The sequence below is a fragment of the Macaca nemestrina genome, chromosome 9 (assembly GCF_043159975.1).
Source record: "Macaca nemestrina isolate mMacNem1 chromosome 9, mMacNem.hap1, whole genome shotgun sequence".
NCBI lineage: Eukaryota > Metazoa > Chordata > Mammalia > Primates > Cercopithecidae > Macaca > Macaca nemestrina.
In genome coordinates, this window is record NC_092133.1 from 114,495,109 (window position 1) to 114,522,919 (window position 27,811).

The window sequence follows — 27,811 nt, forward strand, 5'->3', positions numbered from 1 at the left end:
CCTTCTGGCTGGAGGCGAAATGATGCACCAGTGGCGCACTCGCTGCTCACTTTCTAGGATCAGAAGTCTTCAAGTAGAAAAGAAAAAGAATGCTTTCAACCAGATGATCCCCAGGCCCCTTCTAGCTCTAAAATGAGTTAAGCATCTGTGGAAGGGAGAGATGATGAGTGTGACTTTCATGCATTAAGAAACTTACATAAAAATGAGATGTGCCCAGGCCGGGCGTGGTGGCTCAAGCCTGTAATCCCAGCACTTTGGGAGGCCGAGACGGGTGGATCACGAGGTCAGGAGATCGAGACCATCCTGGCTAACACGGTGAAACCCTGTCTCTACTAAGAAATACAAAAAACTAGCCGGGCGAGGTGGCGGGCGCCTGTAGTCCCAGCTACTCGGGAGCCTGAGGCCGGAGAATGGCGTGAACCCGGGAGGCGGAGCTTGCAGTGAGCTGAGATCCGGCCACTGCACTCCAGCCTGGGCTACAGAGCGAGACTCCATCTCAAAAAAAAAAAAAAAAAAGAGAGATGTGCCCATAGAAGGGTGAGTCAGGAGCTCTGACACTATTTCATCCGATACTTCTGTGTCTTCTTAGGTTACACTGGAATGGCAATTTGAATTCTCTTCTTTGAGATACACATGGTGTTAAAGATAATATAACTAAAGGCATTTAACCCTCAGCCATTTGTAAAGTTCTCAGATATAACTAGATGTTTAGAAAGTATACCAACATGCACATATTTTTCACACACCATGTCAAATCCAGGTTTCAAAAATGAGATCCTGAAGTGAAAGAAAATCCATCTGTCAAATAGTGTATCCCCGCTACCCACAAACTTTATTTAAAAGAATCTTGAAATCATTGCTCCAAAAACAACTTTAACACATTCCTCATTAGCAAACCTGCCAACTACTATGTCCTGGCACCAAGCAGCGCCTGGCCCTTTGTCCATCATTTTGGAAGGTGCAGAGACTCCCCAGCCCATCAGGAACTGGGAGTCCCAGAGAGCCGGTGGAAATTTAAATGAAGCCAAAAAGCACAAAGCAGGAGAGGTTCCCGGTGAATAGTGAAATAGGTGCGTTACCCCTTAGAAGAACGGAGGATCACCTTAGGTATGGAAGCCAGAAGGCTTTGAGTGGAGGATGAGATCCGAACCGCCTGAGGCTGGCTAAGGTTTTTAGAAGGCAAGAGAGGCCAGTTGGCTGCAGTTGCCCTTGGGGTAGAAAACCCAGTGACCTGAAGCCCCAGGGCTTCCAAGAAGGATGGGGCTGGAATGGGAAATGCCGCCTCTGGGCGCGTGGAGGCTGCTGTTCCTGCAGCAGCGGTGAACTCTCACACTCTTCCTCAGTGGCCTGCTTCCCTTTGGCTGGAGGCAATAAGCTCTTTGAAGTTAAAATAAGCCAATCTGTCTTAGGCCCTTGTAGCCCACATTGGGCAATCTCAGGTTCTGTTGAGGTCAGGTGTTTCTCATTCCTTCCCGAGGGCTGGCACTGTTTTCAGTCACCCCCGGCTGTGCTCACATGTGGTGGGTGAGGCGCCTTAAACCTGGTCTGTCTTAAGGGAGTCCCCCAATAGCTGAGGAGGCTTGACACGCCCACTGCTTGTGGGGTGTCTGAATGCTGCCTTGGAGAAGGACAGACAGTCATGACACGTGGGGCCTGAACAGGGGCGCTTGCTGCACGGAGTAGCTCTAGCCTTGCTGATGGAGAGGTACCCAGGAGAGCAGGTGCTGGAACCTTCCATCTTTAGCACCAAGGGCAGAAAGGAGCTGGTGTTACAGTCAGCTCATCACGCCCTTCACGGTTCCTGCGTTCCTTTTGAGTGTGCAGTCTGTGGAAATGTAGAAGAGGCAGGAAACAGAGGGAACTCTAGAAGTTCCTTCCATTGTTCCTATGAAAATACACGCAGCATGGAAGTCAGCACCATCCAATAAAAATGGAATGTGTGCCACATAGGTCATTTTGAAATTTTCTTGGAGTCACGTTAAAAAATACATTAAAGGATGTCTTGAAAAGTCTATAACTGTTTTGTTTCAGTCAATGGATTGGTCTCAAAAGAAAATATCTTTGAGGTGCCCCAGCCAGCATCTCATTTTGGGTCTTTTGTTATGTTAAGATTTACTTTGGGGCCAAGCACAATGGCTGTGCCTGTAATCCCAACACTGGGAGGCCAAGGCAAGAGGATCACTTGAGCCCAGGAGTTTGAGACCAGCCTGGGCAACGTGGTAAAACCCCACGTTTACAAAAATTAGCTGGGTGTGGTAGTACGCACCTGTGGTCCCAGCTACTTGGGAGGCTGATGCAGGAGGATCACTTGAGCCCGGGAAGTTGAGGCTGCAATGAACAGTATTTGTGCCACTGCACTCCAGCCCAGGTGACAAAGCAAGACCCTGTCTCAAACAAAAACAAAAAAAATGTTTTCAACCCATGAAAAGATACTAAGCTGGAGTTTTCATTTCTGTACTAAAAGATCAGGCACATCTCAGGGAATGGAAAACTTACCAGCAGTCCCTTCTTTCCCCATTTTACCCCCCACCCCCCAAAATGAGGATTGATGATCTAGAGCTTAAGAGCACTAGTTGTTTACCTAGCCAGCTCTGTCATTTCCTGTGAAAAACTGTTTCGGTATTCTCTCTCTCTCTCTCTCTCTCTCCCCCCTTCCCCTCCCCCTCCCCCCCACCCCCCCAGCTTTCTCTTTCTTTCTCTTCCTTGCAGCCCTTCTTATCTTTCTCCTGTTCTTAGTTTAGTCTAGGCCAGGCTAACCTGACTTAAACATGTGTGAGTCTCGTAGCATATATACTTGGTGTAAAGCTGGTAAAGCTGTCTGTTTTGTGGATTTGGTCTGGTCTGCACGCTGTGGTTTATGTGCACTTGAGCGTGACTTGTGTACACTTCCCTACAGAGTAACTCATTCCACCAGAGAGAGAGAAACCAAATGAAGCAAAGTCCCTCAGAAGTGGTTTGGCAGGAGTCTCTGTTACAACTAGCTTTCAGTTATGTATTTATATTCACCAAATAGTTATTTTCAATTCCAACCCTATTTCGGTTTATGCGACGTTAAGGCACACACGGTGGCTCCCGCGTCTTTTGTGAAGATAGTCATCCAGCGAATCAGACCTTTTCCAAGAAGTGAAAACCATTTATAGACTTGGCCATTAAAACCCTGTGTCTATTTCTGAGTTCCAGATGGGAACTGGATATCCTACTGTGCTTCAGTAGCTTTGAAGTCAGTACACCCAGCTCAGATCTATGACAGTCCCTGAAATTTCAAGAAAGGTGAATCTGGCACATTTATATTCTCCGTGTCTGCTGCCATTGAAATTCCAGATCACAATTCAGGAGAATTTAAAAGTCACTTTAAAGTGCGAGGATGACAGGGAGAGAAAGGCTGGTGGGATGCCCTCTAAACTCCAGATGCTCATTCTGCGGTCAGGGAATGAGTTGGCCTGAGGTTCACATCACTGCATTGTGTGAGCACGTGCATGCTGCTGTTTGAACCCAGGCACGAAATACTCGAAGGCGATTGCAATGCCCTGATGAGGCTCTTCTCTTCCAATACTCTGCAATGTTCCCTGTTTGTTTTAACCTGTAGGAAGAAGGAGGAGTTGCGGATGATATTGCCATTTCTAATCTGCTTTGGGTAAGCCTGACTCTAACACAGGTGTCCTCTAGATGGTGGCCAGTATTACACCTTGCGTGGGTAATTCTGATCCTGGGTGGTTCCTTCGTGTGCCCTCCCTGGTGCTTTTTTATTTCCAGACCAGACACAGCCTTTGTCCAGAGTGGAGAGCTGAGCCTGTGCCCTTCAACTATTTTTTAAATCATGTAATGAAAATTCTTTAAAGAAGATAATATTTTCTGTTAAATGTTAAAACTGTCAATGAAATTAATGGTTTCCCTCTCTGTAACTGACAATCTTCTATAAATTAACTCATTTAATTACTGCACAAAGCTTACTCAGGTATATTTACCGCGCTTGTGTGGATTTATTTTAGCATTAGCATTCAAGGGAGGACTCTCTTGAAAAGAGAACTGAAGTTGCAATGAGTAAATTAACATTCTGTTAGAAAAATCATTGTTTTGTTTCTCCCTCCCCCATGTCCCTGCCCGGCCCCGCTCTGATAAATCTTCTCTTTTCACCTTAAATCCTCTTGCTTTGCTCTGTAGGAACCTGTATATGCTTCTACTTATTCTCCTGCTATTCCTGCTGCCCATAAATACCTGTCTTTTGTGTCGATTAATCAGGTGAGGAAAAGCCACTCATCTTAAGCCTCACTGCAAGTTCTAAGCAATAGGAAAAGAACTTCTGTTTTAATTTTGGGAAATAACTTATTTGCTGCATTTCACTGTGAAAGAGAGGAGTGTGTGTGTGTGTGTGTTGCAGTACAATTGTGTGTGTGTCCATGAGAGTGTGTGTATCTATGAGTGTGTTTCTGAGTGTGTATCTATGAGAGTGTGTGTATGAGTGTGTGTGTGTCTATGAGAGTGTGTGTGTCTGTGTCTGTAAGTGTGTGCACAGGTGTGTGTTTAATTGGTTCTTCATGTATTTAGGGTCAGTCACACACACACTGATCCTTGGCTCAGATTTTCAGGTGGACTTGATGGCATTAATTCCCCTCATAGTCATGAAGCTGGTTTAAGGGGAGAGTGTCCCCTTTCAGCCTCCACGCTTGGATCCTGAGTCAGGAGCCCAGGAGAGGTGGCCGTGTTCTTCGCTCCAGCCCAGTGAGGATGTTGTCCTGCTCAGTTCCTAGAGGAGGAGGATATGGTGGAGGTGGTTTGGGGTGTGGAGGGACAGGGAGGAAGACTCAGTGAGGGGAGGCCCCTCCAGTGACCCTATTAAAGAACCAGGAGGAGCAGGTTCCAATGGCCCTATTAAAACTAGAGAACACGGACCCCCTGTCCCTTCCCTCCATCCTCGCTGTAGCCCCTCTGAACCCTACCCCAGAGGACAGACCCGGCCTGGGCTGAGCCACTCTGTGGGTGAATAACATGAAAAATAGGAATGGCTGTTTTTTTAATTCCCCGTGGAATGTCCTTGGTGTCAAAACAGCTCTGCAAAGTGGCAACATCCACTTTTCCATGAACACCAGGCTCCCGACTCCTCCCTGCCGGGCTTTGCCCCATCACTTCCCTCCTAGGGCCTCTGTCCCTCCCTCTAGGCCCTCTGTCCCCTCCCTCATAGGGTCTGTGTCCCCTCCCTTTTAGGCCCTCTGTCCCCGTCCTCATAGGGTCTCTATCCCCTTCCTCGTAGACCCTCTGTCCCCTTCCTCATAGGCCCTTTGTCCCCTTCCTCGTAGGGCCTCTGTCCCCTTCCTTGTAGGCCCTTTGTCCCCTTCCTCGTAGGGCCTCTGTCCCTTCCCTCATAGGCCCTCTGTCCCCTTCCTCGTAGGCCCTTTGTCCCCTTCCTCATAGGGTCTTTGTCCCTTCCCTCATAGGCCCTCTGTCCCCTTCCTTGTAGGGTCTCTGTCCCCTTCCTCATAGGCCCTTTGTCCCCTTTCTCGTAGGGCCTCTGTCCCTTCCCTCATAGGCCCACTGTCCCCTCCCTCATAGGGTCTCTGTCCCCTTCCTCATAGGCCCTCTGTCCCCTTCCTCATAGGGTCTGTGTCCCCTCCCTTGTAGGCCCTCTGTCCCCTCCCTCATAGGGTCTCTATCCCCTTCCTCGTAGGCCCTCTGTCCCTTCCCTCGTAGGCCCTCTGTCCCTTCCCTCGTAGGGCCTCTGTCCCCTCCCTCTAGGGCCTCATCTCCCCAGCAAGACTGGGGCTTTCTTAGCTCTCAGGTGGCCTCTGACAGTGCCGTGATGGGCCTGCTCCGGCAGCACCAGCAGTTGCTGAATGAGTGGCTCAGGGTTTCACGTGCGAAGCTGACACAGAAGGTGTCTGGGGTCCTCCCGTCGTCATCTCGCCTCTTCAGAAATAGAAGCTGCCCACGTCTTCTCCCTGGGGCGGCCTTTCCCTCACTCTGCTGGTTCCTTTCCCTGAAGCTGGAAATGCTGGTTGTAAGAGCCCAGGTCCCACATACCCAGCCAGTGTCTACCCCAAGAAAGAGGCTGAAATCTGGAGCAAACTTCCTATCCCATCACGAACGAGGGGAAATGAGCTTGTGTTTCTTTGAAATAAGCCAATATTAAACTTTAAAGGAAAAGATATATTATTGAAGTCTTTAAGTGTTTACAGTCAGCCCTTCATCTCTTCCGGTTCCGCATCCAAGGATTCAACCAACTAGGGATACTTGGGAATAAAGCCAATACAAAGAACAATACAACAATTAAAAAATTAAAAAACATTGTTTTGACAAATACATAATGACATATGTCCACCATTACACTATCATACGAAATCATTTCCCTGCCCTGAAGGGCCTCTGTGCTCCGCCTGTTCAACACTCTCACTTCCCAGTCCTTGGCAACCTGTAATTTTTTACTGTCTCATAGTTTTGCCTTTTCCAGAATGTCATTGAATTGGAATCACACAGTATGTAGCCTTTTCAGATTGGCTTCTTCCATTTAGTAATATGCATTTAAGATTCCTCTGTGTCTTTTTAAAATTTTATTTATTTTTAAATAATTATTATTATTATTATTATTGGGATGGAGTTTCACTCTGTCACCGAGGCTGAAGTGCAGTGGTGCAATCTTGGCTCACTGCAACCTCCACCTCCCAGGTTCAAGCAATTCTCCTGCCTCAGCCTCATGAGTAGCTGAGATTACAGGCGCCCGCCACCACACCCAGGTAATTTTTTTGTGTTTTTAGTAGAGATGGGGTTTCGCCATGTTGGCCAGGCTGGTCTCAAACTCCTAACCTCAGGTGATCTACCCACCTCGGCCTCTCAGAGTGTTGTGATTACAGGCGTGAGCCTCCACTGTGTCTTTTTATGGCTTTAAAGCTTTTTTCTTTGTATTGCCAAATAATATATCATTATCTGTACATGCCACAGTTTATTTATCTATTCATCTACTGGAGGACAGCTTGGTTGCTTCCAAGTCTTGGCAATTATGAATAAAGTGCTAGAAGCATCCATGTGCAGGCTTTTATTTGTATGTAAGTTTTCAAGTCAATCAAGGAGCATGATTGCTGTATCACACGGTAAGAGTATGTTGAGTTCTGTGAGAAACCTCCAAACTGTCTTCCAAAGTGGCTGCACCACTTTGCATCTCCATCAGCAATGAATGAGAGTTCCTGTTGCTCCATATCCTTGCCAGCATTTGGTGTTGTCAGTGTTTGCATTTTTGCCATCCTAATTGATGTGTAATAATGTCACCTTGTTTTAATTCACAAATCTCGAATGATGAGATTTGCAGATATGATGTTGATCATATTTCCATGTGCTTATTTTCCATCTTAGATCTTCTTTGGTGAGGTATCTATTCAGATACTTTTCCCATTTGTTAATCTGGTTGTTCATTTTCATATTGTTGAGTTTTAACAGTTCTTTGTATATTTAGGGTAGTAGTCCTTTATCAGATACGTCTTTTGCAAATATTTTCTCCCATTCCTTCATTCTATAGTTTGTCTTCTCATTCTTTTAACAGTGTCTTTTACAGAAGTTTTTAATTTCAGCAAAGTTCAGCTTATCAGTTATTTCTTCTGTGGATATTGCCTTTGGTGTTATATCTAAAAACTAATTACCAAAGCCAAGATAATCTAAATTTTATCCTATGTTATCTTCTAGGAGTTTTATAGTTTTGATTTTTACATTTAGGCCTTTATGATCCATTTTGAGTTAATTTTTGGGAATGTATCTAGATTTTTTTTTTTTTACATGCGAGTGTCCAGTTATTCCAGCATCATTTGTTGAAAATACTATCTTTTCTTCATGCTAATGTTTTTGTTCCTTTCTCAAAGATCCGTTGACTAAATTTATATGAACCTATCATTGATCTATTTAACGGTTCTTTCATCAGTACCACACAATCTTGATCACCGAGGCTTTATAGTGAGTCTTGAAGTTGACTGGTGTTGGTCCTCCAACTTTTTTCTTCCCCTTCAGTGTTGTGTTGGCTATTTTGGGTCTTTTGCCTCTCCATGTAAACTAAGATCAGTTGGTCAATCTACAGAATATCTTGCTGGGACTTTGGAACTGCATTGAATTTACAGATCAAGTTGGTAAAACCTGCCATCTTGACAAAATTGAGTCTTCTTATCCATGAACATGGAATATCTCTCCACATATTGTTAAGTTTAAAAGAAATTAACATTTGCTAAAGGCATTTCTGTTTCATCGCTTCAAAATTAAAATTTCAAAAAATTATATGCTTTTACTTCTGAACAGTTTTTCCCAGCTAAATATAAATAGTTTACGTACCAGGTATGTAGCACTAGTTCATCTGCGTTCTCAGAGGTCAAGTCACTCCTTTTTCTTTACTCCAGCAATACTGGTATCTTAATATTTAATAATCCAAAGGTTCAGAGAAGAAAACAGAGCATTTAAACAGCACACAGGCTCTGTCTAAATGGACTATTTGTCTCTGTGTCAGGCTTCAACCTGAATTCTCTTCTTTCTCACATGCCTCAGGGCTGTACCAGAATAAGATTTCACTTTTTTCCCTTCCTTTCATCTTAGGAGCTGGTAGATGGTGACAGGATTGGAAAACAGTTGCTTTGAGGTCTGAGCCTTGACCTGTGATCTTTTCATCTTTTGTTCTGGCTACTTGAGGCTGTATGCAGTGATGAGGGACTGAAATTTCTCTTAAGGAAGGGGCAAAGCTAAATTTCTTTCATAGTGTGTAGAATTCGAAATGATCTTAGCATTTTTGAAAACTGAAAAGTACAACTTTGTTACTTTCACCTTATTTCTATTACTTAATATGTGCTTTATAATTTCTTCCTTTAGAGTTTAACTACATGTGAATAAGATAAAAAAAAAATTTAAGTCAGATCACAATATTTTCTTTCCATAAATCTCTCTGGTTGTGGAAGAGTTTGACCCTTAAATCTGCCCTAATCCTTATAATACCTCTTAGTTCTATGCTCTGTTGCTGGATCACATCCCTGTCTGAGAAACATTCAGTGAGATTTGCTGTGATTTTTCAGTCAGTGTATACAGAGAGAAAGAAACCCATCAGCAACATCAGGCAACCTAAAAGCATTCGTGCTGATTCGTCCTTTGCACGGTTTCAAGCTGTGACTTAGCCAGTATCTGACCATCCCTAAGACAAGAACCTCCTTCCTACCTATTTCACCACCTTCTACACACACACACACACACACACACACACACACGCATACACATACACAAATACTCATTTTCTCCTCCACCCTCTCTCTCTGCCTTTCCCCCACCACGTTCATGGGATCTCTCTTTGAAAGAATGAAGGACAGATGGGGTCGGTTTCTGTTTAGATTCTTCCTCAACTCTCTGTTCCTATTCCAGCCAGTCCCAAACATGTGTCAGCTAAACCTGGAAAAAATGACACGATACTTATTACTGTATATATTACATCCTTCTCTAAATAAAGAAAAATTTAGAAGGAAAAAAAAAGACAGTAATGAAGTTTTAAGCTTAAAAACAACCAAATAAACAAATATGTGTGTGTATATATATATGTATATCTTCTTTGTTCTCACATTTTGAGTTCTAAATTGTGATAAATGTTTATTAGATTATTTAGAGAATAAACAAACTGCATATGCTTTACACCCTTATAGAGCCACATAAAGTCAAATTGCAGCAATTAGGGGATCATAAACCAACCCAACTAAGTAGCAAACTTAAGTCAGAATTTCTAGAAAAACAAAAACATTTATGTTTAATATTATTATTTAGAAGGGAGTAAAAATTATTTCTTCTTGCCCTAGATCTGACAAACAAATGGGAGCTTTAAATTCTAAAATGGTTGTATCATCCCAAAGTTTGTATCCATCATGTGCGTAAAGGGCTCTGGGGGAATCCCAGTGCTTTGAAAAATGAAATTTTGGACTTGAAGATACCATTTTCTGAGTCATTATCCACACCCACTACCCCACCCTAAACTGTCGAGATGCCTGAGAGAATTCACCACAGAGTTGGCTAAGTGAATAGTGAATCACCATCGTGATGGCTGGACCTTTGGAGACGCCAACTTTCTTGGCACTTGGTATGTTTGTTGGAAATATTTGAAGCCAAGTGCCATCTTGGTTTGATCACTCCTGAAACTTCATTTTCAAAGAAAACGTATTCTCTTTGTTGAATTTTGATGAAGTCTTCTGGGCAAGTGAACCTCATCGTTTATTTAAAAAGGATACATGATTCAGAGAGTTATTTGGAATTAGGGACTTCTCACCGATCATGAGGGGAAATGTTAAGGTTTTTAGGAAAAATTTTTAGTAACTTTTAATTTTGATAAAATGTTAAACTTAAGAAAAATTTCCATCATAGACAGAACACTTTCATACCCTTTACCAGAACCACTCATTGTTGACATTGGCCCCTTCCTTCACTCTCCTGCCCTTCTCCCCTCGACCCCTCACCCCACTTTCTTGCTTCTCTTCCCCCATCTCGTTTTCCCCACCCCAACCATATGCCAGTAGTTTGGAAACGTTGTGCTCCTCTACCTTTCAAGATTTGACTTTATTTCCTAAAGCCAAAGATATTTCCTCCCATAATCATGGTACAGTGATCAACATGAGGAAGTTAATGTTGATACAATATTTATCTGATCCGCATCCATCTTAAAATTATGTCGATTTCCTCCAGTAATGCCCTTTGTAGCCCCCACCCCATCTGGGATTCAATCCAGGATCATGCATTGCGTTTGGTTGTCATATCTCTTTAAGAAAAGGTTTTTAACCTAATTTAAATTGGCAGAGACCTCAAAATCCCTTCTGGCTATGAGGGTTTTATAAAAGAATCCTGTGAAAGAAAGATTCATCACTTAAATGATGGAGAAGTCCACGTTCATAGCTTAAACTAAATCTTCCCAATGCAGACCTGGTTTTGTGCTGCTGGAAATGAAGGGAAGGTGCCTTTCCTCTGTCAACCCCCATCATTCTAGGGGGTTAAGAAAATGAACTGTCCCCATCTCCGCTCTCTTCCTGTCCCTCCTGAATCAGGAAGTTCTCTCTCTTGGGTCAGTTAAGGGAAGTGGTTTGCCATAGTGATGTGGAAAGGCCTCGGGGAAGAGAATCTCTAGGATGGGCTTCACTCCGGGCTCTCCAAGTCCTCCCCTGTGTCAGCACGAGGCCTTAGGATCACACCGATCCACGGTGACTTCTTAGCCCAGGAAAACGCGTTAGGAAGGCAGAAAAGCTGGGGGACCTGCTAGAAGTTGAGTAGTGCTCAGAAGTAGTTTGAAAGCAGATGCCCTAGCAGCAATGGCTTTCCTTGGGTCCAAGAGACAAGGGAAAGCAAGAGGGCAAAGCTGGGAGGCCATCGCCAGCCTCCAGAGCCCCTCCCAGAGACCTGCAGGTGACAGCCAGGGATGCGCCTCCTGCTCTGGAGGGGGCGCCTTTCCGCTCTTCCTTCCTTGGCATTAGCTCCACAGTTCCCCGGCTCCCCACCCAGCCCTGTGCCTCACCATAGACAGGGGTCTTGTAGTGCAGGGAGGGATGGCTTGAAGGAGGAGGGAAAGCAAACTCTGCAGGCCAGCGTTTGAGGACCTCCTGCCCTGGTTATCACCCGTGACCGCCACCTACACTCTTCTCCCCAATACACATCACTCAGTGGCATGAGCCCTGTCCTCTGCCTCCATCCCTGCTCCTCTCCCTCCCTCCTCAGCCCCATCTCCCCATCCCAGGCCTGTCCTGAGCCCCTTCTCCTTTCCTGATGCCCTCTGAGTCCTCTGTAGCTTCTTCCCCTTCCCCTCCTGCCACTTCCTCAACCTCAAGTCTAATGAGCATCACCAAAGACTTGGAAATGGAAGAAGCAGATATCTCCAGAAACTTTCCAATTAGAAACTGTTGAAAGCATTTTCAGTAGAATGTTATCATGCATGTAGGTTACGTCTACAGCATAGTTCATCTTCAGCGTCAGATCTCTCACAGCTTAAAGCCACTTCCGTGGACTCTCCTGGTTGCCTACCTGCCCACAGAACATCATGGCTGCAGGAAAAAAGCAAACAGAGCCCCAGCAAACCTTCTCCTGCCCCTTATTCCTAACCAGTCTCCCTCCTTCTAACTGGGCAAGTTCCTTTCGTGCTCACATGGATAAAGTTTTCTAGATCAATCATGTTCTTTGTGAGTATATAGGGATAAAAATCTCCCAGTTAACAGAGTTTAACTAGATGGGATAAGACAGAGAAACTTTAAAACCCTGTAGAGTCCAGGGCATGAAAACAATCTATTTTGAACTCTTTGTGTTTGCAAAGGATTTTTTTGGTGCTCCAGTGCCCCAAACCGGTAAGTCACAGGACAAAGGTGTTCATCTAAAGTTTCAGTATCGCCAGTGGTGATCTCCGACCCAACCTGGATGTAAGGAAGCCGAGCCCATTTCAGATAGAACATTTTTGAACATCTTTGGACAATATACTTACTCCTCTTTGTCTACCTGCTTTTTTCACTCATGAAATGCTGCAGGCTGAGATCCACACCGCTGTCATTTCTCTCTCCTGTTTTCTGTTCTGTACATTTATGAACAGCGGGTCACAGAAAGTCGAGAGAGCCAGATGACGATTGAGGAAAGGAAGCAGCTCATCACTGTGAGAGAGGAGGCCTGGAAGACGAGAGGCAGAGGAGCGGCCAACGACTCCACCCAGTTCACTGTGGCTGGCAGGATGCTGAAGAAAGGTCAGTGTGTGTGTGTGTGTGTGCGCGCGTGCACAATGCACACCTGTGAGCACACTCACCCATGGAGGGCATGGTGGTACATGATAACTCAATTTAAAAGAAGAAACCATGGTCTCTTTAAGTGTTTTCTAAGAGACAAGGTCTTGCTCTTTTGCCTAGGCTGGAGTGCAGTGGCTCAATCATGGCTCACTGCAGCCTCGAACTCATGGGCTGGGGCGATCTTCCCACCACAACCCCTCTAGTAGCTGGGACTATAGGTGTGCAACACTATGCCTGCCTTTTTAAATTTGCTTTATGTAGAAACGGGGTGTCACTGTGTTGCCCAGGCTGGTCTCGAGCTCTTGGGTTTAAGTGATCCTCCCACCTCAGCCTCCTAAGTAGCTGGGACTACAGGCGTGAGACACCATGCCCAGCCTTCTTTTAAATTTTTTTAAACTTACTAACATTCTATAAATGTTTTTTGTGTAGGTTCTGTGAGATATTCCTACTGAATATCTTTTCTTCATAAATAATACATTCTTTAAACTTTATATGATTCTTGGAAATAATTGAAGGTCATAAAACAGTGACACATAATTCATTTTGTCACTGTTTTCAAAACTTACCCATTTGGAATTGGTGCAAGTGTAGGTTTCAAAAGCAATTCAAATCTGCTAACAAATTTTGGTCCTTTCCCATAATTACATCTATTTCTTTATTTAGACGGACTTTCACTCTTGTTGCCCAGGCTGGAGTGCAATGGTATGATCTCGGCTCACTGCAGCCTCCGCCTCACGGGTTCAAGCAATTCTCCTGCCTCAGCCTCCTGAGTAGCTGGGATTACAGGCGGCCACAACCACACCTAGCTCGTTTTTAATATTTTTAGTAGAGATGGAGTTTCACCATGTGGGCCAGGCTGGTCTCAAACTTCTGACCTCAGGTGATCCACCTGCTTCGACCTTCCAAAGTGCTGGGATTACAGGCGTAAGCCACCGTGCCCAGCCCCCATAATTATTATTATTATTATTATTTTGGTTTGTGGGGGAACAGAGGCTCGCTCTGTCTCCCAGGCTGGAGTGCAGTGGCGTGATCTCAGGTCACTGCAAACTCTGCCTCCCGAGTTCAAGCGATTCTCTTGCCTCAGACTCCTGAGTAGCTGGGATTACAGGCATGCGCTACCACACCTGGCTGATTTTTGTATTTTTAATGGAGATGGGGTTTCGCCATGTTTGTCAGGCTGCTCTCAAACTCCTTACCTCAGGTGATCCACCCGCCTCGGCCTCCCACAGTGCTGGGATTACAGGCATGGGACACCCTGCCCGGCCCATAATTACTTTTAAGTCGTTTCCATTTCCTTGTGACCCAGCAACTACATACCTACCCTAAGTCAGCCTTTCACAGTAAAGAAGTTTATCCCCTCTTCCTTTTAGGTTAATTCCTAGGTCCTTCTCCATGAAACCTGATTTCTCTGACCGAGCAAAGCCAATTCCGTATATGCTTTAATAGATGTCTAAAAGGTGTCCTCAGTTCCAAGGCAGTGGGATGTCCCTGCTGCAGTCCTCTGCTGCTGAACTCTTGGAACTGATTTGATGCTTGTATTCAAACATGTATGAAACTGACTTACATATGAAATGCTTGGTAAAGTTATTGGAGAGCTTTGAGTCTTCATAGGAGTGTCTGGGGCTTTATTTCCTATCCTGCAGGAAATCCTTAAAATTTGGGCTCCCTTTGTCACCATATGCACATACCATCATTTTCTAAGCTATTATTTCAAAGCAAATTTCCCAACTTAGTGGTATTCATTTTCACATTCACTTCATCTTAACCTCTTGTCATCAAACTTATGGATTTAGCTTTTCTTTTTCTCAGAACCTTTAGGGATCCACACTTTTATGATGAGTACCTAACTCATTATAGGTACATAATGAATGTTTGTGGAAGGAAGGGAAGGAGCGAGGCATGGAAATCCCTGAATTGTGATTAACTCAAATCTTAGTGGGGAATCCTTTCTAACACATCTATTCTTACCTCATCTTGGAATTGTGAAAAGATAAGAGAAGATAGTTTACTCTCACATTAAATTATTTGCCAATTTTCTGCATCAGATCACAGAACTGGATAATCGTGTTTAAACTCCTTTAACGTGAGTCCCAACCCTTCTTTAACAGAAGCACCTCCTTAGGCGCAGAGTGGCTAAGTAGAACTGGAGCTGAGAACTTGAACCTGAACTCAGGTTTTCCAACTTCTAGCCCGGACTTTTATCTTGATGATTTCCTGCTTTGGTTTCTTTTCTTTCTTCCATCTTAAAAACCCTAATATATTTGCAAGTGGGTTCTTACTACCAAATGCCACTGCCCTTGTCCACACTGACATCTGTGAAAATGTTCCCTAAGAGAGTACGTGACTGGTTGTTGTACCTAGAATTCATTGAAAATAGCTATCGGGGAGATTTTTGTTTTGTTTTAATGTTTTGTAATTTGCATCTCCCCGCCATGAGCCATTCACTCCCTAAGGATCCTTAGCAGGGTGGGGAGCACTTTCACATAGTGCCACTGCCTGAACCACCAGCAGGGGGAGCCATGGCAGCGGGGTTTGCCCGGCACTGGCCAGGACAGGGACGGATTTCTCCGGTTGCTTTGGAAACCAGCCTTCAGAGTCAGTCCTGCTTATTAGCTGCGAAGCCAACGGCCTCTGCTAATAAACTCCTCTGATGTCTCTTAAGCATCCTTCTAGTAAGTGATGATTTCCCTGCCCACCCTGTGATACCAGATTTTATTTATCTTTATCATCTTTCAATAAAGTTTACTTTCTCATGGATATAAACCCTTTGCAGGTCTGGTAATTGAAACAAATTTTAAAACTTTTATTGACATCATCAATCAAATATATGTACATAATGAGAAGTTCTTGTAGAATATTACTAACACTTGAGTTTTAAACCATTTAATGGTATTTTTTATTAAATTTTTATGCTGTAATACTTCTCCCATTCACAGGAGGAAGGAGCAGAATCATTCATTCATTTGGTTTTCCTTGCAATAGTGATTGGCATATTCTCTGGATGTTGTTCGTCCAGGGATGCATTGTCATCTAAGTGGCAATGTCATCTAAGGATTTCACATTTATTACAAATGAGTGCAGAGAACATTCACATCTCATTTTGGTTTTTGTAAATGCACTAGTTTTCTTTCCAATGCCTTCCACTTCGGTTAGGGAAGCGATACTCATCCTTCTCTTTACTAAGTTTTCTTCTTCCAGCTGGATACTTTCTTCATACCGGAATTCCTCCCTTTCCCTTTCGTATGTCTCTGACCATTTGCCCTTTTAAAGATTCCTCACCCTGCTTCTCAGTAAATATACGAGGAAAAGCATTTCCTGTTTCCGCCCACATGGGAGATGAACAGGACCTTCCAACACGCACAGTCGGTCCAGACCTGCCCTGGTCTGTGGTTTCTTCTGAAAGGTTGGCCTTCCTTGGATTACTGTCTGTGTAATGTCCCCAAGGCCACTGTCCCTCCCTCCCTTCAGCCTGGAGGAGAGCTTCAGTGCCGAGGGTCACTTGCTGGCGAGTGTGACACAGCTTATTCTGCAGATGGCACCAGTGCACTCTCAGCTGCCCCTGCCATCCCCAGAGGGCCTCAGAACTCACAGCTGCGTTTGCCCAAGTTAACGTGTCATGGACATGTTTTCCCACGTCTTCAGCATTCATTTTGGAATATCAGCTTGTCAGCCACTACAGTCCTTGGAAATAATAAAATCTTGTCTACATTTGCAGTTGGTTGTCCCACAGTTGCCGTACCTGTGAAGTGCGTGTGTGTGCGCCTGCATGTGTGTACATTCTTATATGTTGTGCCATCTACCCTGGGACTCCTGGAGATGCATCAGGGTCCCAGAGATTTCCAGAAGTGACCTTGAGATGCTCAGTAGCTCGTCTGTGTGTTCCGCAGGTTTGGCGTCACCCACTGCCATAACCCCAGTAGCCTCACCCATTTGCAGTAAAACAAGAGGCACCACACCCGTTTCCAAACCCCTGGAAGGTAAGTCGCCAAGGCCCCGGCCACGCCAAGCCTGATCAGAAGAGGCCTCAGTGATGCGGTCTCACTGACAGTTTCTGCTCGCCTAGATATCGAAGCCAGACCAGATATGCAGTTGGAATCGGACCTGAAGTTGGACAGGCTGGAAACCTTTCTGAGAAGGCTGAATAACAAAGGTACCTACTAGAAGCCAGAAGGCTTTGCTCTCAGAATCTTTAAATCCTAATTCTGATTGCTTTTCTTCCTCAGCTAAATTGTTTTCTTTCCATTATGGCTTTACTAAGTCATACTGTAATCATTATCTTTGTTGTTATCTTCAAAAAATGAAGTTTTGGTCAAGACTGATTAGATTAACAAGCCCTGATTCACTTGATAACGTACTAAATTGGGGACTTCCAATAATACATTTTTTTCTTGAATGTAAACCCTTGGGGTGTAATCCAATCGGAATTGTGAACTGAGTGATTTTGCTTATAACTCTGAAAGCAGATTATTATATGTCGGCAAAATCAACGTGATCTTGGGCCTGGTGAACTTTAAATTGTTATGTTACCAACTTCCAATAAGGTAAAAGCTAATATTATTTCATATAATCACAAATGATTTCAAAAAGAAAATTATGGCAAATGAATATTGAAATAAATGTTTCAATATAAAAGTCAATGAGGTATACAAAATAAAAGAGCAATATGCAAAAACAGCCTTTTATCTCTTGATTAAAATGTCCATTCCTGGAAACTTACCAAATACTAGGCGCTGGGAGTCCCTGCTATTGACAGTGACCACTAAAAGGCTGAAAATAATACAGTCACCACTGAACAGAAATATAAAAGTGTAATTTAATCACTGATCTGGCTAGGCAAGGAATGCCAATCAGCAAAGCATTTATTACATACATGGAGCAGCGATCTAGCCCGGGGGTCAGCAAGCGATGGCCACTGCCAAATCCAGCTGCCCACCTGCTTTTGTTTTTTCTTGTTTGTTTGTTTTTAAGAGACAGGGTCTTGCTCTGTCACCCAGGCTGGAGTGCAGTGGTGCCATCATAGTTCACTGTAGCCTTGAACTCCTGGATTCAAGCAATCCTCCCACCTCAGCCTCCCAAGTAGGTGGGACTATGGGCGTGCACCACCAAGCCTGGCTAATTTTTGTTTCTGTTTTTGTAGAGATGGAATCCCACTATGTTGCTCAGGCTAAACTCCTGGGCTCCAGCGATCCCCCAGCCTCAGCCTCCCAAAGTGCTGAGATTGTAAGCGTAAGCCACCATGCCCAGCCTTGTTTTTGTAAATAAAGTTTTACTGAAACACATCCATGCCCATTCATGAACTATTGTCAGTAGCTTTTGCATTATAACAGCAGAACTGAGTAGTTGCAACACAGGCCCCATGTTGCCCCTCCCCACGCAAAGCCTAAAATGTTTACTGGCTGGCCCTTTTCGGAAGAAGTTTGCTGACCCTTGATGTAGAATGAGGCCGAGGCTGGTTCATCCACCCTCAGCAGAAGCCAGTGCAGGTTCAGAAGCGTTCAGGGGGTGGGTGTGTGCAGTAAGGTCAGCCTCCCTCTCTCCCACCATTTTACTGCAGAAGATTTGTTCAGGTGGGAAGTCCTTACGTCAGAGATTAAGTAAGGGCCTGGGAAGCAACCGCAGGACCCTGTATATCACAACCGTGTTTCTTCCACTCCTGGAACTTAAGAGGAAATAGAATTTTTAAACTATTGTGAAGCATAATTGGAGTCTTGTTTTTATAAAACTCTTATGTCATTTTCTTCTTTGTTGATAGTTGGCGGGATGCACGAAACGGTGCTCACTGTCACCGGCAAATCTGTGAAGGAGGTGATGAAGCCAGATGATGATGAAACCTTTGCCAAATTTTACCACAGCGTGGATTATAATATGCCCAGAAGTCCTGTGGAGCTGGACGAGGACTTCGATGTCATTTTCGATCCTTATGCACCCAAGTGAGTTATTTGGGTCTGCGTCTTTCCTCCACTGAGAAGGGCTTCCTTCGCCTACACACAGCATATCCACCAGGCTCTTTCCCCATGTGACCTCCTTCTTCTAACTCCATCACAGGGGCGTTAGTATTCTAGAACCAGGGCACGCTGTTGCAGGAGCCAGGGGCACGGAGCCTCGCAGCAGATAGAACATGCAGACCAGATGTGCAGGCAGGCAGACCCTGTGGGCCACAGTTGCTTGTCCTGTGCCATAAAGAGGGCGTCACTGGATTTTTCACGTAACTTGAATATTGTTTTGCAGTTTTTAGAGTTACATCACTTAGCAGAGAGTTCAACGCCTGTCTTTCATTGGCATATTGAATTCTTGCTCATAATGTTGCAAAATATTTGGATGAGATGGGCTCAAATTAGTACAGCTCACTAGAAAATCAGTAAGGCATGTTACTTAGCCTCCAATCATTTACAAAATCAATAGATCTGCGGGTTTTCTCAGTGATGACTAAGGGTTTCTCTTCCCACGGGAACATGACGAACCCAACTAGGAAAAGTGATTATGGTATTAGGAGTCCGTCAATCTCAAGTGCCAAGAAGAAGATCCCAATTCAAACTGATTTCAGCAAAAAGAAAAGTGCCGAGAGGTTTACCCGCTCACTGGCTGAACAGTGCGGAGGCGTTGACCGGCTCACTCGCTGAACAGTGCGGAGGGGTTTAGGCACTCGCTGAACAGTGCCGAGGAGTTGACTGGCTCACTCGCTGAACAGTGCCGAGGGGTTGACTGGCTCACTCGCTGAAAAGTGCGGGTGTGGCCTCGGGTTCTAGCGGCCCCTCAGAACACAGTCTGTCTTGGCTTTGGGCTGGCCTCACTCTCCGTCAGGCAGTGGCCTGACGGCAGATGGACACCCCAGCTCTGGAGTCACAAGGCTGCCTCCCTGGCCAGCCCAGCACAGGTAGCTTCTCTTCCCAGTAGTCCCAGCAGAATTTCCAGGTTTGATTTTCTTGGTTTCAACTTGAGTCCCGTGTCCATCCCTAAACCAGTCACTGTGGCCAATGGGATGGAAGATGCCGACTGGCTAAAGGCGGGTCCCTGGGTCTCCTCTAGAGCCACGGTGGGGGCGCAGGGAGGTGGTTTCCCCAAAGGAAAATCCAGATGCTATTACAGAAGCAGAGGAGGACACGCTGGACAAGCTCCACCCACGGCAGTCCACCACGCCCATCGGGTCTTTCCTGCGAAATTGTCAGAGTGACATATACCATTTTCTACAAGCTGCTCTTGATAAATTCATTGCATATTCCGGTTTGCTCAATTTGTTTCAGTTTGCATGTTTTAATTTCCTACCTTAAAAAATGAGCCCTTTGCTATTTTCTACTTCAAAATAGTATTTTGGGTATTTGCATACATAGCTGTTTTACCATTTCTCAATCTTCCGCCCATTCAATGTCACTGTTTAAATAGTTGCATATCATAATGTAAACATATATGTATATTACACACCTGACACCATGGTATGTAAAGAGGCCTTTCGGGCACAGAGGCCGACGCAGCTGGAGGTGGAGAGCGGCAGCGGGAGTCTGTTGGGAGATCGCTTCGCTCGGTCTGCTCACCTCCCCAAGTCTGGTTTTCCACCCCAGAGTTGTGAGAATGTGGGGTGGTCGCAGATGGTTGCGGGCCTATTTTATTTCAGATATTCTTCCAAAAAGTGGTTATTTTTCAGAGGGAGGCAGTGAGTTGAGTGGAAGTTAGTCGTGGAGAGACAGTAAGGGGACGGAAAGCTATTGCACAGGGAGAAAGTTTAGTCGGAGCGAAGAGGATTATATCAAAGAGCCGTGGTCTGCAAATTCCCGAAGGGCTTGCGGGAGACAGACAAGTAGACATGGGTGTATGATTCCAAAGAGAGAATTAGGACACGTGCATGGGCGCCGTAAGGAAAGGAAAGAGCTTCCTAACTCCCAGAGCTGTCTAGCAGAGCCATGAGCTGCCCGGAAGTACTCCACACCCTTCCAGGCAGAGACCAAGGGGCATGAGTGAGTGGGAGCGTCCGGGCGTGGCTGAGATTTGAACTCAGTGGGCTTGCATCCCTCTTCCATCTCCAAGATTCTACAACTCCATATTAGGGGAGTGGCGGTGGGAGGAGGAGTTGCAAGATTTGTAACAAAATCAGGAAATACCTGTGGAGTCCAAGACCCACAGGTCATCCAGGGGCGGTGTCGAAGACTGGGACCGCGGCTCTGCTTCCATCCGCAGATTGACGTCTTCCGTGGCCGAGCACAAGCGCGCAGTTAGGCCAAAGCGCCGGGTTCAGGCCTCCAAAAATCCCCTGAAAATGCTGGCGGCAAGAGAAGATCTCCTTCAGGAATACACCGAGCAGAGATTAAACGTCGCCTTCATGGAGTCAAAGCGGATGAAAGTAGAAAAGAGTGAGTATTTGAACCCCCACCCTGCTTCTGTGCTGGGGAATGGTTTTTTCCGAAGATTTACTCATTGCTTGGTTTTCTGCCTTGTAAAGGCCAATAATGGTGCTCAGAAGACCCTCATGAAGTAAAAAGGAGTAAGTTTGCACGTACGTGTGCACGCTTACCTAGACTTTCAAGATTTTTCATGGAAATTCTCACAGTGTGTATCACCTGTTCAACTGGTTAATTCAGATTATCCTGGGGTTTGGTTTTTGTTTTTAAGAGACTGGGGTCTTATCATGTTTCCCAGGCTCATCTCAAACTTGCTGGCCTCAAACAGTCCTCCCACCTTGATCTCCCAAAGTGCTGGGATTACCGGCACGAGCCACCGTGCCTGGTTACAAATTACCCTGTTTTGTTGAGTTTTTTTCCCGGAAGTTAGAAGAGATGGATATTTCTGGGTATGGTAATTCAGCCATTTTCAGCTCTGTAGATCCTGAACACAATCATTCTCCATTTAATCTTATTCAAGAGCAAGTCATTTGATCTCTTACAGTAAAACACCTCAAATCGCTGGGGTTTCTAATCCTAGATTTTTATATTATTAACTAACACATACGCCAGTGCTTTTCAAATTGTTCTTGGTAGGACCCTGAGCTTCTCGGAGTTGGGATGTGGGCTGGAGGGAGCCGGCTAGGGGCAATGAATGCAGGCGAGGAGATGGGCTCCAGACTCTCACTCCCACTGTGGGCTGAGCCACACTGCTCTCATCCCCAATAATGTGGGGTTCCATCATTCTTAAACAGTGATTTTCTTGGTTTGAGGTGATAGCATGCATAATCTTGATTTTTGGAATAATTTTGCTATAATTTTCATTTTCCCATAACACTCATAAACCTATTTCCTCATGTTTTTCTTAGAAATATAGTATTTAGATGAAGTGGTTGAGTCTTTTCGTTATAACTGGTTTACTAAGAAAGTATATTTTAGACCATACATGGTGGCTCATGCCTGTAATCCTAGCACTTCAGAAGGCAGAGGCAGGAGGATCACTTGAGCCCAGGAGTCTGAGAGCAGCCTGAGAAACATAGCAAGAGTTCATCTCTACAAAAAATAAAAAAAATTAGCCAGGTGTGGTGGCACTCACCTGGGGTCCCAGCTACTCAGGAGGCTGAGGTGGGAGGATCACTTAACCCCAGGAGGTCAAGGCTGCAGTGAGCCATGATTGCACCACTGCACTCCAGGCTGGGTGACAGAACCACATCCTTTCTCAAAAAAAAAAAAGTGTATTTCAAAACCACAACACCATAATGAATGGACAAGTGGTGTTATATGTCTTCAAATCTAATCCCAGTGAAATAAATTTCTGAATTTCTCTCCAGCATATACATTTTTAAAAACAATAAGTTGGAGAAATAAATGTTTGTTGGCACAGATTTTACATATGTTTCCTCTGCCTCCACTTTTGGGGGCCCAGGGGTTGGATTAGTGATGACTGAGCGATCTGTAGATGTTTGCTGTTTTGCACTGAAAACCTGTCTTATAATTACAGTCTTAACTCTAAGAGCCGAAGACCTCAAGATACCATCTGGCTGATCACTTTGTATTCAGATAAAGATTAGAATCGAATGATCCCTTACAGAGTGTCTATTTTTTTGTTTTCTTTACATATAAAGGCTTTTGGTGAAAACTGTCTAATAGTCATCTGGTATCTGTACATTTGGGCATCTAAAAGTTGTTAGGATTTATAACAGCTTCCAGTGGAATTGCAACAAGTGAATCCGGCTCCTGGTTTTGTACTAAAGTGGCTGGTCCAACTCATCACTCAGTTCTTGTCCCTCTGCACAGGACAGTGTGACACTTGTCAACAAGCAGTTTATATTTTCAATGCTGTATTTAATTCTTAACAAAGTGGTTAAGCACTGAATTGCACATTTAATCAAACTTGATTATGTTTTCCCTTTCAGGATTAACTTGAAAAGACAAAGATGTTGAGTCAGTTGTGAATAATTTCTGACTGTAAATATTGTCACTGTAACTGAACCTCCTGCGTTGTCTTTCCTTATTCAACCCACCCAGTGTCTTCCAACTCCAACTTCTCGGAAGTCACCCTGGCGGGTTTAGCCAGTAAAGAAAACTTCAGCAACGTCAGCCTGCGGAGCGTCAACCTGACGGAACAGAACTCCAACAACAGCGCTGTGCCCTACAAGAGGCTGATGCTGTTGCAGATTAAAGGTATTTCAGAGCAGCCTGGCACGGTGACTCAGGGCCTGTGGTTTCTGTCTGGTCACATAAAGCTTCCTGACTGTGTAATTCATCGCCTGTGCCGGGAAGGGAACACACGCTTTTTGAGAACCTACTGTGTGTTCCTTGCTATGCAACCTCCTGTCTCTAAGCTTCCCCCAATCCCATGACATAGGAATTATTCTGCCCATCATGGCTTCCAGAGGCAGGAATGTGTCTGGGGTCCCAGCAGCTACTGGGTGGCAGAGCTGGATTCGAACCCAGGTCCCCCCACTCCGGAATCCCAGCTTTTGCTCCTGGTGCCCCGTGCTCCACGTGGTGGCCAAACATCCATGCAGTTACCAGAGGTGCCCTACGTCATCAGAGGGGCTCTCTGCTCCCTGCCCAGTCCTCCCCGAGTCAGTACAGAACCGGGGAGGAAGACACAGCTTGGGGAAGGAATCAAGGAAAAGTGGATGCAGATGAAGCCCACCTGCCTTGCACTCCAGTGCCCTTCCTGTCCGTAGCCAGGGAGACTCCAAAGACGAACCAGGGGGCTCTGGGCCATGAGGAGGGAGACTCGGCTGCCTCCTGGCGGCCACTGTATAGATGAATGTTCCAGATGTGAATGGAGGAAATAGCCTCTCCCTCCGGGAGGGTTTCCCAAGTCTTTCTGCATGACCGCTGTCCTATTGTGTGTGTTTAAAAAGACCAGTGACAAACTCAAATAACCGATCTCTGTCCTGAGTCCTAACCCAGAGACTACACGATCAGTGTAATTGTGGAAAGCTCAAAATCAACAAATATTTAGGAAAAGGTGTTGAAAGCCACAGAAGGTGGTGGCTCCATCCTTCCTGTTGAGAGGCCCCTAGGGTTCGTAGTGGAAACTCCCCAGGGGAAGATCTGACCCTTCCTGAAAGCGTGGCTTCCCTTGCCTGGGCCACAGAAATAATTGGGTGCAGCAGGTGGCCAGGGGAGAGAAAGGCCCCCGGAGAAGAGTAAAGGAAGGAAGAGGAGCCTGTGCGCTCATCTCCCTGGAAGGGGGAGCCCTCATTAACCCACACACGTGACACTGATAATGGTCCTGAGAAGCGGGTGACATTTGGGAAAGCACGAACCACACAAGCAGCCACTAGTGCCATCATGATGCCCTTTCTAAATCCCCCTGCTGCCACCCTGGGCATGGGCACTCTTATCAGCAGACAAGACTCTTTAGAAGTGAAAGTGTCTGCAGCAGAGATGCTTCCAATGTGGGTGCGTCCTGTCCCCGTTCTGTCTGGAAAGACGGTGATTGTCTGCCTTGTGTTCAGGAAGAAGACACGTGCAGACCAGGCTGGTGGAACCTCGAGCTTCGGCGCTCAACAGTGGGGACTGCTTCCTCCTGCTCTCTCCCCACTGCTGCTTCCTGTGGGTAGGAGAGTTTGCAAACGTCATAGAAAAGGCAAAGGTTGGTACCTGAAAAATAAAAATGCTTTAGCTAACCTCTCCTTTACACACCAGTGGAGTGTTCTTCCTGGCGTCAGTCACAAAGCTTCTCAAACACCAGGTGTTGCATTCAAATGAGAAGGGATAGGTAGGATTTCTTGTCCTGAATGTCTCTCTAACAAGCCTTCATTACGTGTTTAAATGGGATGTTTTAGGACTATGACCTACACCCAAGTGTTTAGATCCTGGGTTCCTTCTTACTCCTGTGTAAAAAAGGAAGTGGCCCCCTTTAAAGTCCTTTATCCCAGGTAGCTGTGAAGTTCTGCCATAGACCTAGTGAATGAGACTGTCATGGGGTAAAGCCCAAAGAATGGTGTTTTTTAAAAGCATCACATGTGACCTATTGAAGATGGAGAACTGTTGCTCTAAAGAATTGATACTCCCGGCCGGGCGCGGTGGCTCAAGCCTGTAATCCCAGCACTTTGGGAGGCCGAGACGGGCGGATCACGAGTTCAGGAGATCGAGACCATCCTGGCTAACACGGTGAAACCCCGTCTCTACTAAAATACAAAAAAAATTAGCCGGGCGAGGTGGCGGGCGCCTGTACTCCCAGCTACTCGGGAGGCTGAGGCAGGAGAATGGCGTGAACCCGGGAGGCGGGGCTTGCAGTGAGCTGAGATCCGGCCACTGCACTCCAGCCTGGGCAACAGAGCTAGACTCCGTCTCAAAAAAAAAAAAAAAAAAAAAAAAAAAAAGAATTGATACTCCCTGGTCTTTCGGTTACATTTTCTTGAGGTCATTGAAAATACCCAGTAACCAGCATCCATCCACACCCATGATCACAAGGCTTTCCTTGCAGGCACACACTGTTTCTCCCTCTGGTTTTGACACGTGCCACTCTGTCTAGCCAAGGGCTTTTCTACCCAGGTAATTGTATTCCTTTCTTTTCTTAGGCCTCAGAACTTGCAACTTTAATTCAGACAAAGAGGGAACTTGGTTGTAGAGCTACTTATATTCAAACCATCGAAGAAGGAATTAATACACACACTCATGCAGCCAAAGACTTCTGGAAGCTTCTGGGTGGCCAAACCAGTTACCAATGTAAGACTTCATTGTACTTCAGAGATTGACAAGACTTGAATCTCCTTTCATCTCCCTTAGCTCATTCTTCTAAACCAGCTACTTTGCAACGTAAAATGTGATGCCCTCCTGTTGTTCTTATCCCCAAGCTGCTGGAGACCCAAAAGAAGATGAACTCTATGAAGCAGCCATAATAGAAACTAACTGCATTTACCGTCTCATGGATGACAAACTTGTTCCTGATGATGACTACTGGGGGAAAATTCCAAAGTGCTCCCTTCTGCAACCCAAAGAGGTACAGTCCATGGGCTCTGCCCTTCAATGAGAAAGCACATTGAAAGCACTCAGCACAGGCTGCCCAATAAATTAAAGAGTAAGTGCCCAATAAAGGTTAGCCAGTGTCAGTACCCATTGTAGAACATTTACAGTTTTTTAAAGAAAATTTGTGATTTCAAACCATTACTAATATCTTAAATGCTAATATGGAATCCAGAATATCATTTAGAGGTGGCATGGATCATTGAAGGCTTTTATGTCTTAGGCAAAATACAAATATTACTTAACCCTATCTTTTGCATTTTGCATAAACATTATAATAAAACATTTTTAAGTCCTTAAGTTTGAGGAACACTAGATGCACGTATATATAATTTATGGATTTCCCAATTAATGTGCTGTTTTTGTCCTGTCACAGTAGTAAATATTTATTAATTACATACATTTCCAGTACCATTAAGCATGCTAAGTGTTGAGAAAGTGGAAGACACACAGGCCTTTAAGTTTTATTGGGTGGAAGAGTATTAGAATGAATGTAATCTGGAGCAAGGTTGACTGTGTGATATGTATGGGCATTTACATGAAGGAAAAGTCACAGAAAAAGAAATTTTCAGGAATAATTTTACATAGAAAGTGAAATTGAGCCGAGTTTAGAGTTAAGCAAAATTTGAATTGCTGGAAGTGAAGGGAGAAATCATTCTAGGAGAAAGAATAAAATGAATCATGAAAATAAGAAATAGCATTACATTCATGTATTCATTCGGCAAACACTTCGTAATCAACCCCTCCTGTGTGTATTGTTATGATCTGATCCTTGCCCTTAAGGATTTTGGAATTGTGTACAGGAGGACCACTGGACCACGAGTGCCTGGCATATATGAAGTGGCCTCTATGTATATATTAATGAATGAGCACATGAGAGGGGGAGGAATCGGGGAGAGAGGGAGGAAGTCGACAGGACGATGTACCTAAAGAACTCTTGTGAATCACAAGTTGTTAGCAGTTTGAGAGTTCAGAGGAGAGAACATTATCTTGGCCACTTAGGACACTGGGAGGAGGAATCATGCCCCCAGGGCAGCGGCTGGCTTGGCGGGGCAGTGCCAGCTGAGATCTCCTGGCGTTTTTGTGTCTGCGTTGGTTGCCCCATCGGGATTTCTGTCTTCCTCCCGTTTGAGTCGCTGTCAGCAGAGACCCTGTTGCACCTGATTCAACTGTTGCACGTTCTTGAAGTTAACAAATTCTTTTGTGCCATTTCTCCCAGGTACTGGTGTTCGATTTTGGTAGTGAAGTTTACGTATGGCATGGGAAAGAAGTCACATTAGCACAACGAAAAATAGCATTTCAGCTGGCAAAGCACTTATGGAATGGAACCTTTGACTATGAGAACTGTGACATCAATCCCCTGGATCCTGGAGAATGCAATCCGCTTATCCCCAGGTACTCCTGCCGCCACCTGGGGACGGCTCGCCGAGCGAGCTGATTCCCTTCGATCCCTCCGTTCTCACCACAGTCCTCTACTCTCGCTCTTTATAGGGTTCAGTTTTCAGAAACGGTTATATGCAGCGGACTCTGAATAGTCACAAAAGGAACGTTCTTTAACTTATGTTTTCCATTGAACTGGTCTATGAATTTCAACTTTCCTGCCTAGTTTCCTGCTGTAAAATCCAATTATTGATTTTCTTATTAATTAATGATTGTAGAAACCATTAAAAGGTATGGCAGTGCGATAAGAAGTTTTCAAGTCCCTTTTAAGCA

At 45.0% G+C, this 27,811-nt stretch overlaps 1 protein-coding gene across 20 annotated transcripts in view; it reads left to right on the forward strand.

Moving 5' to 3' along the window:
• LOC105480065 (supervillin) overlaps nt 1-27,811 on the forward strand; it is a 272,318-nt gene that overhangs the window by 218,419 nt on the left and 26,088 nt on the right. For 11 of the 20 annotated variants that reach the window (XM_071070295.1, XM_071070296.1, XM_071070292.1 and 8 more), the window contains 12 exons: nt 3,587-3,634; nt 4,162-4,239; nt 12,548-12,695; nt 16,622-16,711; nt 16,798-16,884; nt 18,487-18,664; nt 20,904-21,076; nt 23,132-23,287; nt 24,586-24,722; nt 25,654-25,801; nt 25,930-26,075; nt 27,318-27,493. In XM_071070295.1, coding sequence (XP_070926396.1) covers nt 3,587-3,634; nt 4,162-4,239; nt 12,548-12,695; nt 16,622-16,711; nt 16,798-16,884; nt 18,487-18,664; nt 20,904-21,076; nt 23,132-23,287; nt 24,586-24,722; nt 25,654-25,801; nt 25,930-26,075; nt 27,318-27,493 — 1,565 coding nt within the window. The remainder of the gene's footprint in view (nt 1-3,586; nt 3,635-4,161; nt 4,240-12,547; nt 12,696-16,621; nt 16,712-16,797; nt 16,885-18,486; nt 18,665-20,903; nt 21,077-23,131; nt 23,288-24,585; nt 24,723-25,653; nt 25,802-25,929; nt 26,076-27,317; nt 27,494-27,811) is intronic. The other 9 variants (XM_071070298.1, XM_071070290.1, XM_071070297.1 and 6 more) reach the window with 3 other exon arrangements.